The sequence below is a fragment of the Capsicum annuum genome, chromosome 6 (assembly GCF_002878395.1).
Source record: "Capsicum annuum cultivar UCD-10X-F1 chromosome 6, UCD10Xv1.1, whole genome shotgun sequence".
NCBI classification, from domain to species: domain Eukaryota; kingdom Viridiplantae; phylum Streptophyta; class Magnoliopsida; order Solanales; family Solanaceae; genus Capsicum; species Capsicum annuum.
This window is the reverse complement of record NC_061116.1, coordinates 145,941,233-145,955,082: the sequence shown is the minus strand read 5'-3', so window position 1 is coordinate 145,955,082 and position 13,850 is coordinate 145,941,233. Positions and strand designations below refer to the sequence as shown.

The 13,850-nt window shown below is 33.5% G+C and overlaps 1 protein-coding gene across 3 annotated transcripts; it reads right to left on the bottom strand.

The window, feature by feature from the left end:
* Positions 1-700: 700 nt before the first annotated feature.
* On the bottom strand, positions 701-6,153 carry LOC107853048 (WD repeat-containing protein 44). Of its 3 annotated transcripts, none has more exons than XM_047414908.1 (8): positions 5,823-6,153; positions 4,177-5,380; positions 3,998-4,088; positions 3,638-3,795; positions 3,490-3,541; positions 2,895-2,974; positions 2,704-2,797; positions 701-2,458 (listed from the first exon to the last, which is right to left on the bottom strand). In XM_047414908.1, exons 2-8 carry the CDS (start codon positions 5,278-5,280, stop codon positions 1,926-1,928), a joined length of 2,112 nt encoding a protein of 703 aa, XP_047270864.1. In that variant the 5' UTR covers positions 5,281-5,380; positions 5,823-6,153; the 3' UTR covers positions 701-1,925. The 3 variants fall into 3 exon arrangements, with proteins under 3 accessions (XP_047270864.1, XP_016553551.2, XP_047270865.1); XM_016698065.2 differs by having other exon boundaries at positions 5,921-6,153; XM_047414909.1 differs by lacking the exon at positions 5,823-6,153 and adding an exon at positions 5,490-5,813.
* Positions 6,154-13,850: the final 7,697 nt, after the last annotated feature.

Below are 13,850 nucleotides of genomic sequence, written 5' to 3'. Positions count from 1 at the left end.
AAATACGTTATGCCTGGATATAACTAACTATATATATTATGGTGCAAAAATATAAATTTACAGCCACAAAGAATTATTTGGCAAAGTTGAGGATCCACTTGTAATAGGAACGTAAGTGCAAATGGCCCCAAAGCAGTTGAGGAGAAATATTTGACAGGGCCATTCTTTTAGCCCTAAAGGGAAATCTAAGGAATGATTATGAGCTGATTGTAGATAGTTGATAAATTTGTGCTGAAAATATTTTTGTAGTGTTGAAACTAGTTTTATAATTAAGCAGTTGCATGTTTGAATAGAAATGCTGAAATTGCTAATAAAGAAATGCTGAAATTGCTAATAAGAAGTTGATGTGTTTGGTTAGAAAATGTTGAAAAGCTATTTTATTATTAAAATGACAAATACTCTTAAATTTTTTACAAAAACTTATTTAAATTTAAAAGAATCCTTAAAAAGAAAAAGAGAAACGACCGATATGGAGTGCAGAAGTTATAAATTAGGAATGACAAACACATGGTTTATAAATACTAAACTGTTTACGAGCATAATAGACTAAAACATAGTTAGTCAGTTGACCAATTAATAACTTAGCCAAACACCCTCTACATATCAGATTTGCTGATTAATAGTGCGTATTAGTTCCAACATGCATGCAGTTTGGCACATAATCATAAGATCTCGTCAAGGAATTAATCAATATCGCATATTTCAAAAACAACAATGATGATACCTGGAAGCAAAATCGTTGAACCTCAAAGCAAGGATCAGCTGCTATTAGCAATTTTGCAAGAAGAGCGCTCATCTCTATAACATACACTAATAACTCTACAAATCTCTGTACAGAAGAACTAATCAATGAAGTCACATTTGTCGTTTCACTCGTGTTATAACAACATCGTGATGCTACTAAATACAATTTTGGAGATGGAAATTTGAAAATTCCACCTATGTTAAGTGTTAACTATGTTATCAGCAGCCTTGCCCTGGACTTTGATCCAGTGGTAATAGCACAACACATGATGTGTTGGATTACGCACACGTCACAAGTTTGCTCTTGGTTGTAGACAAAAGTTGGGTATTTAAGTGGAGAAGGGTGGAAGACCAGAGACATTATCTCCGAGTTTAGAAGCGTGCCCCAAAAAAGACCATGTTACCAGCACCCTCTCTATAATGAACCTCCCTCTTTGACCAGAAAAAGTGCTGTTTCAAGCAGAGGTAGAGCCGAGCACCAGCCCAAAGCATTCCAACTTTATTATTAACTGACATTAGCACTGAGATCTCATGCACGTTCACCTCCTACGACACTCCAATTCAACCGGAAGAGGCCCTACCTTCCTCACAATCAACCAGTGGTTACTCCTATCTTCAATGGACTGACTGTATGGCAGACAACAATTCAATCATTCAGAACAGACAGCATGCCATAAAAGATGAAGTACCCCACCATTTCTCCTTGAGCAAATTACAGCCACTAGCTCCTTGCCTGGTCTCATTTAGATAACCAAAGGAAAGAGAATTATGAAAGGCCCCGCAGGCACCTCATAAGGATAAGCATATTATGTTGACCTCTTGTAAAAATTATTTATGGCCTTCCAAGGTTGGTGGATGAATGGCGCTAATGAACTAAAATTAGGTGCCAACTAGTGCCAAGATCAGGTATATCCAAGCAAACTCTGATATGACTTGTAAGTAGCTAAAGGGGCCTGCCAAACATCATTTCCCGTATGGAGCTCTCGTTGCAACAGTGAACCCTGTTGGGTGGTTCCATGACACAGGATATACACGCAGTGGCAGTATCTGCAATCCCAAAATGGGCAGCCAAAAGAGGAGATAACTACCATTTCCTTGAAAAATCATGAAAAAATACTTCTCAAACTGGCGAAGGCAGTCCATAATTTCCATTTCCTTGAAAAATCATGAAAAAATACTTCTCAAACTGGCGAAGGCAGTCCATAATTATGATATGACCTTATACGCCCATCATAGCCTGCAGTAACAATAACTAAACCCCAGGAATGATAACTGGATGAACTCTGGCATGAACTTTTGAGAAACTTGTATTGAGATTTACACATTGCCGAAGGCACAGACGTAGGACTTGACAGTGGAAGCTTCTCTTCGGGCCAGGTCGCAGATCCCTTGGGAATTGCTTCTAAAAATAACCCTTGTCCTAAAGAGAAACAAGGAGATGCCCGGAATGGGAAATTGTTTAAGCTTTGACTTGGTCCTTGTGAGTGACACTGATTCTCGTGGTTGACATTTTTTAGGCCAGACCAAGGTATTGCAATGGATGCATCACTAGAGAAGAACTCAAATGATCTCACTTCTTCAGGTTGAGACACAGAAGACTCTGCTGGGATGTGAAAGTTCCACAGATAGACATTAGAATCTTCAGATGCAGAGACGATATGCTTTCCATCTGAGGAGAAAGCAGCAGAGAGATGGCTTCCTGCATTTCTTAGGCCTAGAGAAAAAAGTAACAGACAGTTAACAGAGAAACAAGATAAGAACTCCACTTGATATCCAACGATCACCAAAAGTACAACATATACAAAAATTAGATTGATAGCAAGTCCCATAATTGTAGACAACAGCAATATCAACTAGAAGGCCTCCTCAATGACACATAAAGAATGGAGAAGCCACTCAAATGACAAGACAACAGGCATACAAATAGGTTATCATCTAAAACTCGGGAAGGGGGCATACCTCTGTATTTGCCAATCACATTCATCCCGCTAAGGATTCTTATTAGGGAGTCCGCACAAGTAACAATCACTTTGCTTGGGTCTTGTGGTTTAAACTGCATTGAAGTAATGATTTATCAGCATCTTATTACATTGCTATCCAGAACTAACAAAGCAGTATAACCTACTAGTATCTGGGTGACGTATACTAACCTGAAACCCAGTAATTCTTTTGCATAGTGACTTCTTCTTACCGCCCAAATAAATCTGCTCCTCCAGTTGAATTTCATGATCTGTGATGGTCCAAAAATGTCAAAACACATTTCTAACACTATCTATACATTAACTGCAAAAATATGGACCACAAATTCTCAGTCACTGTAAACTATATCCTCATTCTTCCATATGCTATATCATAAGAATTTATATAATGTGCATCAGAAATTGGATGTGACTAACATATGATGCTCATACAAAGTAAAATTACAATCAGTTAACAGTAATACAACTCTGATAAAGCTTGGAGAAAGAAAGGAAACGGCGCATGGGCCGGAACACCTCTGGAAGATCAAAAGACAGAAATGAAAATGGCAAACGCTCCAACCACACCCATAACAAAAGTAAAAAAGAAGATGAAAGGATAATAACATTGTGCATGGTTATCTAACTAAAATCAGCTTGACGGTAAATCAACTGAAACAAAAGCAAGTAAGCAACAACATGGCAAAAAGTTAAATAAGAATATGAATCCTAACTGCAGGTGATCCATGGTAATTTTGGTATCTATAGAGAAATGAGGAAACATTACCTATTAAACTAAAGAAGCAACATGCTCCTGCTATAGAACCAATAATCCCGCCCTGCATGAGAAGTAGATATCTTGTTTAATGAACTGCTTGAATTTCCGAATCTATAAGAGACGTCTGGAACAGGAAAGAAGACACAAATTAACAGACCTTCCCATCAGGACGATAGGAAATAGCAGTCACAATGTCTGTTATGTCCGTCCAAGACACAACTTGACCGCTATTAATCGCCCAAATGCGAACTTTTCCATCTATTGAACCACTGATGAAGTAATCATCATTTACTGGGTTAAATTGTATGCAAGTCACTGAAAAACAAAAAGAAAGAAAATAGTGAGTAATGCAGTTTGGAACTAAAACGTCAGAAACTTATAATGGAATGGCTAATCAGCAAAAAAACAAGCCTAAATCGGAAAAAGTCAGAAATTTATAACCGATTGGCTAATCAGCAAGAAAACAAGCCTAAATCAGAAAAATGTAGAATGATCTGACAAAAAGTTTGGTGCATACCATAATTACTGTGTGAAAAAACTTTGAGGCATTTATCATTTCCAACTTGCCAAAGACGAACAGTTTTGTCAGTTGACGATGAAAGCAAATACTGCAGGAGTAATAAATCATAAAAGAAACTTGATTAGATCCACAATTATTCAGCAAAACTTTAATCAAGTATAGTGTAATAAACATACATTGTTCTTTGACCATGAAACATCCAATATATCGCCACTATGTCCTTGGAACACATGCAGCGGTTCTTCCAAAATTCGAAAGACCTTAGGCGGGACAATGACACATGAAGACCCTAATGTTTTCTTTAGACCCCTCAATTTATTGGTTCTATCTTTCTCCGTCACCAACGGAGCAAGTTGCGAAAGATGGTTCACCCTGAAGTACATGCAAAACGGATCTAAGTCTGAAATATCAATTTCATTGGATCTCTCCTCTTCCACCACTTGCCATACACGCACAATCTTATCTTCACCAGCAGTGGCTAGGTATTGCCCATCAAGGCTGAATTTCATAGTTAATACTGAACCTTCATGAGCCTGGATATCTTGCCCCACAAAAAGTGCAGAGAGTTCATTTAATTGCTTCTTGCGTTGGTGAACCTTAGTCCTTCGAACCCTAGACCTTTGGACAGCACTAGCATTGTCGGCCTTTGAATTGTCACTTCTCCCTCTGCCATTTATAATGCATGTCAGTGATCGCAATCTACTAATTAAATGCCTCTTAACTCCATTCAGTTTCCTCCCAGCATCTCCATTGACCTCAAATTCTTGTTGTCCAAGTTCCGGAATTATGGGGGACATATATGAATGCTTTGACTCGCAAGTCCTCAGCTTTTGTTCCAATTTCATGATTCTGTGATTATTTTCATCCTGGTCATGTACATTGCACTCACTTTCCCCATCTGAATTTCCACTTCGACACACAAATGTCTCATTTGAATCCAACTCTTTATATGAACCCAAAACACCAACTTGGTGAGAAGGAAATTTGTCTTCAAGAACGGAGGTTCGCACCACAGCCTCGCCACTCTCCATAATCCGTTCAATTTCACAACTAGAATCAGAACTTCCACATATATCTACTGAATCTTCTCCAGCATTTGAGCGTAATCCCATCCAACTAATGAATTCCCTACGACGCTCTTTAACACTGTTAGGACTTCTAGTCCACACATCATACAGGTAGCTACTAGTGACACAATTATCAATACTGGCGCTGAACTCAATGTTCTCAAAGGCGTCAAAAAATACACATTCTTCATCATCACTGATGCTGATATCCATTATGCCTTTGAGTTCACCCCATCAAACCCCACCACAACAAAATCACCTTTTTTAAAAAAAGCTCTAGGCAATGTGCTGAATTATTCCGTCCACAAAAAGCCTAAGATTTTAAAAAATAACGATTTAGTAAAACAAAAAGAATCACAAACAACACGACTACCAAGTAAATAACAAATTCATTATTCTAGTGGCAACAATGAAAACTGTACCTTTTTAACATTACAATAATCCAACAAAAAAAAATCCAGCAAGGATCCCAATCCACATCAAAATAATTTCAAGAAACAAAAAGGGAACACTAGGTTATTCTTCCTAACTCTATCTGTTCTAGTCTAGATGGACAGAGTTACCTAATATTTATTGGTAGTGGGAGGTGTCACTTATCCTGTGCATTTATTCTAGGTGCGTGAAAACTGGTGTGGATACCAGAGTTATAAAAAGAATAAATTAATTTCAAGGAAAGGAACTATTTTATCTTATACTCTAGTATATACAAATATGAAACTTCAAGGTGCCAAACCAAAGGAATTCAGCAAACTCACATAGCAAATTACCAGCATTAACAGGCAAGCAGTACACCACAGAAATAAAAAAGAAAAAAGATAGGAGATTGAAAGGGGTGAAAGAATTATTTGCTTACATGGGTCCGGCTTGTTTGTACAAAAAAAAAAATGAATGGATGTTATAAGAAAATAATTAATTTGGCAGAAGGAAGAAGAAGGGACTTTATATTAAACTGGTGAAGTGAAAAAAGGAAAGAGGGCAGAGAAAAAGAAAGACAAATCCTAGAGGAACGTGATTATGGATGGACCTCGAAAGGAGTAAAGGGAAGTAGGCTTGCTGTGTTGTGTTATGTATGTATAGTAGTCTTGTTTGGAACTTGCAACCAAACTATGACACCAAATAAACAAATGTATCGCAGTCGTATATTTTAAAAAGTATCAAACTATATTTAACTTATATTTTTTATGAGTTATGCATAAATTTTTTAACAGCAAATTATAAACATCCTCACATTTTTAGAAAATACATAACTCACAAAAATTATGAGTTATCTATTTTTATTTTAATATAACTCACAATTTTTGTGAGTTATGCATTTTATTTAACATAATTCATAAAAATTATGAGTTATTCATTCTTATTTTAACATGACTCATAATTTTTATGAGTTATGCATTTTATTTTAACATAATTCATAAAAATTATGAGTTATTTATTCTTATTTTAACATGACTCACAATTTTTGTGAGTTATGCATTTTATTTTAACATAACTCACAAAAATTGTGAGTTATCAATTCTTATTTTAACATACTCCCTATTTTTGTGAGTTATCCATTTTTATTTTAACATAACTCACAAAAATTGTGAGTTATTCATTTTAACATTGAACAATAAAAAATATTTTCGCTCTTCTATTTAACATATAACTCATAAAAGTATATAACTCGCCTTTTTTGCAGTGGCCTTAACATACCAACTTTTTTTTATTAAATTATTAAAAAATACAAGGAACATATAGTTAATGAGGGGCCAATATAGTTATGTTATGCTATAATTGTAATTAATGAGGGGCCAATATAGTTATGTTATGCTATAATTGTAATTAACGAGGAGGTAATATATTTATATTATGCTATAAATTGTAATTAATTGAAGCTTAGATAGGTTAATTAAGTGTTTACCCAAGAGCACACCCAGAGCATCAGACGATGCTTACAGTACCGAGGGACCACAAGCTAACCCATGAGCTGGTACCTGCTGTGAGCACTGGAAAACATGATCATAAATGCGGAAGAATACTGACATGCCATAAGGTTTTAATGACTGAATTCAAAACTGAAATATGAGTCTATAGAAATAACTGACTGAATATGATAAAATACTAATAAACTGGATAACTAACTATAATGTCTGAATATTGAATAACTGACTCTAATGTCTAATAAGCCTCTAAAACTGAATGACTTTGAGTTGATAGGACAGGCCCCAACTAATTACTAAAGTGAGACATGAAATAAAGTAAGCCTGTCCTCGAAGTATGAGGACTCACCACTGCTACTGCAAAGGATCTGATAAGTCTAATTGAGAGCCAAAAACTGAGCGTCAGAACCTATGATATAATGCATCATAGCGCAAAAAAAAGGTATGCGATCAGTACTTTGAATGTACTGGTATGCTAAATGAGGTAGGCTGATATGCATGATTTCATGAACAGAACTAATAATTTATCTGAATATACATGTAAAGTATGGAGTACTGAATGGAGAGCATAAAATCGATAGATACTGAAAATATGTGAGACTGGTAAATACTGTATATGTATGAAAGTCTGTAAATACTGAAGATACGTGAAAGTCTGTATATACTGAGAATGCATGACCAAGCACATAGCATGAACTGAATAGAAGTCTATAAACTGAAATACTAAAATAACTGATATCTGTATGCCTTGATCAAATAACACTGACACTGAACTATTGATTTGATTATTGAACTGAGACTGTGGGAGCTATCATCTAACTGTCATTCCCTAATTTGAGTCCAACCTGTAACCCTAGTTGGAAGGGTGTTAATACTGTGCCACGGGTACTAACGTTGGTTGTGTGGATCCACTAAACTGATCTAATGTCCAAAGGACTAAGGGTGTCAAGCCTGAACTGACGGGTAATCCCTGTGAGATAGTCAAGCCTAATTTGATGGGTGACTTCTAATATCCTACGCTGGCTATGTAGTTCTAGAGTATAGGGACTGCTACTAACAACTCTGTCTATCTGAAGGAGAAGCCATCATCCTACACTCGTTCGGTGCTAAATCCTACTCTCAACTGAAAGACACTGAAATACTAGACTGTTCTAAGTTTAACTGATTGATATTTGACTATTCTGATAATGCTCATAGTATGTTCTTAAGACTATTCTATAATGTACTGAGACTAGACTACATAAATAGCTATGATTTTCGGGAATCCAATACCCCCAGGACTCAAAAACAATAATGGTAAAATAACACTAAAGCTTGGGGGGGCAAAGCATGAAGGCTTTTATTAAATCAATCACTCTTGTAGGCATTTTATCAAACACTTGTAGTTCATGGTTTAAAACAATCATAGGAATGTCATGGAACTTATAGAAATAACATGAATTCGACATAATAGTATTAAATCATGGTTTAATTCAATAAATAATAATATTAAAATATGAAGGATTGAATAACAATAATAATTTCATTGAATCATGGTATAAAATCAATAGTACATGGAGATTCAGGGTAAATCAAAATTTAAAATCAATTAAACTTGAAAAGATCAAAATTTTATAATTTAAATAGTATACTTGGATTCCATGGATGAACATCTAACATACTTGGGATAATGAATTTAGGAGGATTGATGGAGAGTTCTTGAGATTTGGCCCTGAATTTGAGAGTTAGGGTTCTTGTTCTTGAAGAGAGTTGATTTTAATTTGAGAGAATAATGCAAAAGTGAGCAAATAATGCTCTCTTAGGGGTCGTTTGGTAGAGTGTATTGAAAAATATAATGCATGCATTAGTTAATGTGTACTACTAGTACCTTATTTGGTGCAATTTTTGCCTCTGTATAACTAATGCAAGCATAGCATTAGTTATACACTCTATTATGTATTAAAGTGTGTATTAGTAATACACTCCATTTCCTATGTATTAGTAATACAATGTCTTTTAACACATACATTAACTTATTAAATGTCCTTAATACCCCTCAATTTTCCTCTCAAAATATTTCATCATTCTATTTTCCGTCATTTTAATTTGCAATAGTGAATCTTTTCAAAATATTTCACAATTTCTTTTCCCACCATTTTAATCTACAACAATGAATAGTTGATTTCAATAATTGTAACATATTTTTTCTTTGCTTTGAGGGTCTTTAAAAAGATTAAAAAAAATGAGACTATTTCTTAATTTTACGTCTTATATTTTATTTTTATTTCGACTATGTTAATCCGCTGGCGTAACATTTCATGCGCAAAGACGAAGGTCTTGCAATTAATCCGAAACCTCTATATACTAGTTCAACAATACTAATTATGTTTGAGATGACAAAAAAATTTTATTGCAAAAAAGTATACAAAATCAAATAAGGGTATTTTTGTATACAAACATTTCTTTTTTAGATTTTATGTAAGATGTACTATTTCTTATACATCAAACCAAATAATGTATAAGAAATAATACATGCATAACTAATATAAGCATAACTAATACAGACATTATTAATGCAAGCATTATTAATACACTATATTCTGCATTGTTCTTATATACTCTACCAAATGACCCCTTAGGGTTAAATCCCGTGCTTAGGCGGATTTGAGACCATGGAAAAAGATCAAACTGCCCCTGTAATTTAAAACCGTAAAACTGGAAAAATTCTCGATTTTCACCCTTGGGGCGACGCACCACTATCGCGCCAAGCCACTGAAAAGGGACAATTGGGAAAAATGCATAGTGGAACGACGCAGCACGCGGCGTAATCGCGTTGCCACCTTGTTTGTGACCTGGAAGCTTACCGCAATGTGGTGGAATCGCAAAGAGACGCTGAAAACTGCCAAATGCCAATTTGGCCTTTGGTGTGACGCGCCAAGATCGCGCACCTTCACTGGAAATTGTTAATTGTCATTTAGACTAGCTCCGTGATGCGCTAAGGGTTAAAATGATGGTGTTTAATGACTGAAACTTAAAATCGCCATAACTTCTTACCCGGTTATCGGATTTGGGTGAACTTTATATCATTGGAAAGCTAATTCAATTTCCTATGCAATGTCAGGATCTAAACTGACAAATAATGAGTGTTTCAAAAATTTTATATACGAATACTCGTGTATTGGGATTAGATTATGCTAAGAAAATGTGGGGTATTATATTATATTTGCTAAGCCCGATAATTTTTTCTTATTTTAATCATCTAGCTGGAAAAGTGTCAATAGACATTAATTTGTTTCTTTTTATAATTGTTGAGTATCTTCTTATTGTTAAGGAAAAATTATATATATATATATATATATATATACACACACACACACACAAAAGGTAATTTTACCTTATTACATAAAATCTCATATTGGAAAAGAAATTACAAAAATCCCAAAGCAATTACTTAAATCCCTACATTTTTTACTTTTTGTCTCTTATCCCTTATACATCCCAAACCACCATGTTTTGCTTCAAATTTTGCTTCATATTTTTGCTTAAAACCTTGATAACGTGATTTGGGGGTTTCAAAACTCTTTCACTTATCAAGCATCAACTGATCAAGTAATTACCTTCATCACTTTCTTCATTTAAATAAAATATTATTCAAATTTTTTGTTTGTTGCATATGTAGTTCTCAAATTTCCCCCGCCCTGTACCCACTAGACTAAACTCCTCGCGATATACGATATATTGACCTGCCGGCTTTGCTTCCGATACTAATAAGGTAAACATCATAAAAAAATTGAAAACCAAGCTCAGCCTCGGCTTTCTATTCAGGTTTGTACATCCGTTAATTCAAAATTCCTCATCCAATTTTGCCTTCTCTTTCCAGCATATAAGCTTTTGTTGGGTTTTTGGTCACATTATACTTTAGATATTAACATTATACATTACAAATTTTACATTAGATATTAATTTTATAAGTTGTTGGTTTTATGGTCACATTATACTTTAGATATTTACATTATACATTACAAAGTTTACATTAGATTTTAATTTTATACGTTGTTGGTTTTATGGTCATACTATACTTTAGATATTTACATTATACATTAGAAAATTTACATTAGATATGAGTCTTCATGGCATCCTTATAATATGTATAAGGTTACATTATACATTTAAAAAGCCTATATTTTACATTAGTTTTCATGAAAAAAAGTTGGTATGATAAGGTCACTACAAAAAAAGGCGAGTTATATACTTTTACGAGTTATATGTTAAATAGAATATCGGAAATATTTTGCATTGTTTAATGTTAAAATGAATAACTCATAATTTTTGTGAGTTATCTTAAAATATAAATGGATAACTCACAAAAATTGTGAGTTATGTTAAAATAAGAATGGATAACTCACAATTTTTGTGAGTTATGTTAAAATAAAATGCATAACTCAAAAAAATTGTGAGTTATGTTAAAATAAGAATGGATAACTCACAATTTTTGTGAGTTATGCACTTTTCAAAAAATCTGACGACGTTTGTAGTCTGCCGTTAAAAAATTTGTGTGTAACTCACAAAAAATGTGAGTTAAGTATAGCTTGGTACTTTTTAAAAATATATGACATATTTTAGTACTTTTTTTAGTTTGGTGGCATAGTTTGGTTCCGAACTCTCTTGTTTGCTTCTTCTTTTGTGCGCAAGCCTATTTTGCCCAAATGGCATGATTGTCTCTCTCGCTTACAACACTTATCTACCCCTTCTCTCTCCCCTATTATATTCAGCTTTTCTCTTCTTCTCCTTTTCTTTTTTTCTTTTACTATTTAAATGTATTAGATATAATTTAATTTCAAATAAAATTCTACGGACCGAATAACTGTTAAGAGCATCTAAAAATTTGCAGAAAATTACATGTCATAGACCCAACTATGAGTGAGTTTAAATATTTGACCCCAATAAGAAATGTCTTTAAAGAATAATCTTCCGTACTTTTTAAGTATAGTACAAGTACCATTTTGCCCCTCTACACCTCAAATATATTTTTTAAACTTTTCATACTTATTTGTCTCTCAAATTTAATTTTTTATTATTTTTTCTTTAATTTTATTATTCTATTTTTATTTATTTTTTTTCTTTAGTTTTATTATTATATTTTTTATTATTTTCACTTTTAAATTTTTTTCTTTTAATTTTATTATTTTATTTTTATTATTTTCACCTTTTATTTTTTCCTTTAATTTTATTTTCATGTTTTAATTCATTTGTCTCAACCTTTATTTTTTTCTCTTTTTTCTTTTTTCTCAAGCATTATCTATTTCTTTTTTTAATTCATTTGTTTTTTACCTTTATTTTTCTTTTATTTTTTGTTTTTATCAATTCTCTTTTGTTTTCCCTCATATTTCTCAAACTTTATTTTTATTTTTTCCTCTCATTGTTTATTTTCTCAATTTTTTAATTCTTCGCTTTTTTCTTAATCTTTATTTTTTTCTTGCCTTTTTTTTCTCACTCTTTTTTTTATTTCTCTATTTTGTTTGATCGTTTTTTTCCTTTTTTTTAGTTCTTTTTTTTCCCTCATTTTTCTCAAGCTTTATTTTTATTTTTCATCTCATTTTTATTTTTCTTAATTTTTTTAATTCTTCGCTTTCTTCTTGATCTTTATTTTTTTCTTTTCTTTTTTTCTCAATCTTTTTTTTATTTCTCTATTTTGTTTGATTGCTTTTTCGTTTTTTCTCAACTTCTATTATATTTTGCTAATAAATAAAAAAATGGATAATCGCAAAGGTATCTTCTTTTTTTACATCAAAGCAAATTTAAGGGCATGAATTGTTGTTGCGAAGTTCTTTAAAAATTTTTGAGATAAGTCGTGTCTCTAAGGCGAGAGTTGTAGAATATCTCATAAATAAAGGCATAACGTGGTAGTGTCAACTCTTGCCCGTGGGGCATAATTTATTATTTGGAAATCCTTGAACTAAGTCTTGCCTATAAGGAAAGAGTTGTAGAACATCCCATAAAAGACATAACGTGGTAGTGTCAACTCTTGCCCGTGAGACATAATTTGTAGTTTGAAAGTCTTTAAGCTAAGTCTTGCCTCTAAGTCAAGAGTTGCAGAATATCTCATAAATGAAGACATAACGTGATAGCATCAACTCTTGCCCGTGGGGCATAATTTGTGGTTTGAAAATCCTTGAGCTAAGTTTGCCTTTAAGACAATAGTTGTAGAACATCTCATAAAATGAAAACATAACGTGGTAGAGTCAACTCTTGCCCGTGGGGCATAATTTGTAGTTTGAAAGTCCTTGAGCTAATTAAGTCTTGCCTCTAAGGCAAGAGTTGTAGAACATCTCTTAAATGAAAACATAACGTGGTAGAGTCAACTCTTGTCTGTGGGGCATAATATGTTGTTTGAAAGTCTTTAAGCTAAGTCTTTCCTCTAAGGCAATAATTGTAGAACATCGCATAAATGAAAACATAACGTGGTAAAGTCAACTCTTGCCCATAGGGCATAATTTGTAGTTTGAAATTCCTTGAGGCAAGTCTTGCCTCTAAGGAAATAGTTGTAGAACATATCATAAATGAAAATATAATGTGGTAGAGTTAACTCTTGCCCGTGGGGCATAATTTGTAGTTTGAAAGTCCTTGAGTCAAGTCTTTCCTCTAAGGCAAGAGTTGAAGAACATCTCATAAATGAAAACATAATGTGGTAGAGTCAACTCTTGCCCGTGGGGCATAATTTATTGTTTGAAAGTCCTTGAACTAAATCTTGCCTCAAAGGCAATAGTTGTAGAATATCTCATAAATGAAAATATAACGTGGTAGAGTCAACTCTTGCCTATGAGGCATAATTTATTATTTGAAAGTCCTTGAGCTAAGTCTTGCCTCTAAGACAATAGTTGTAGA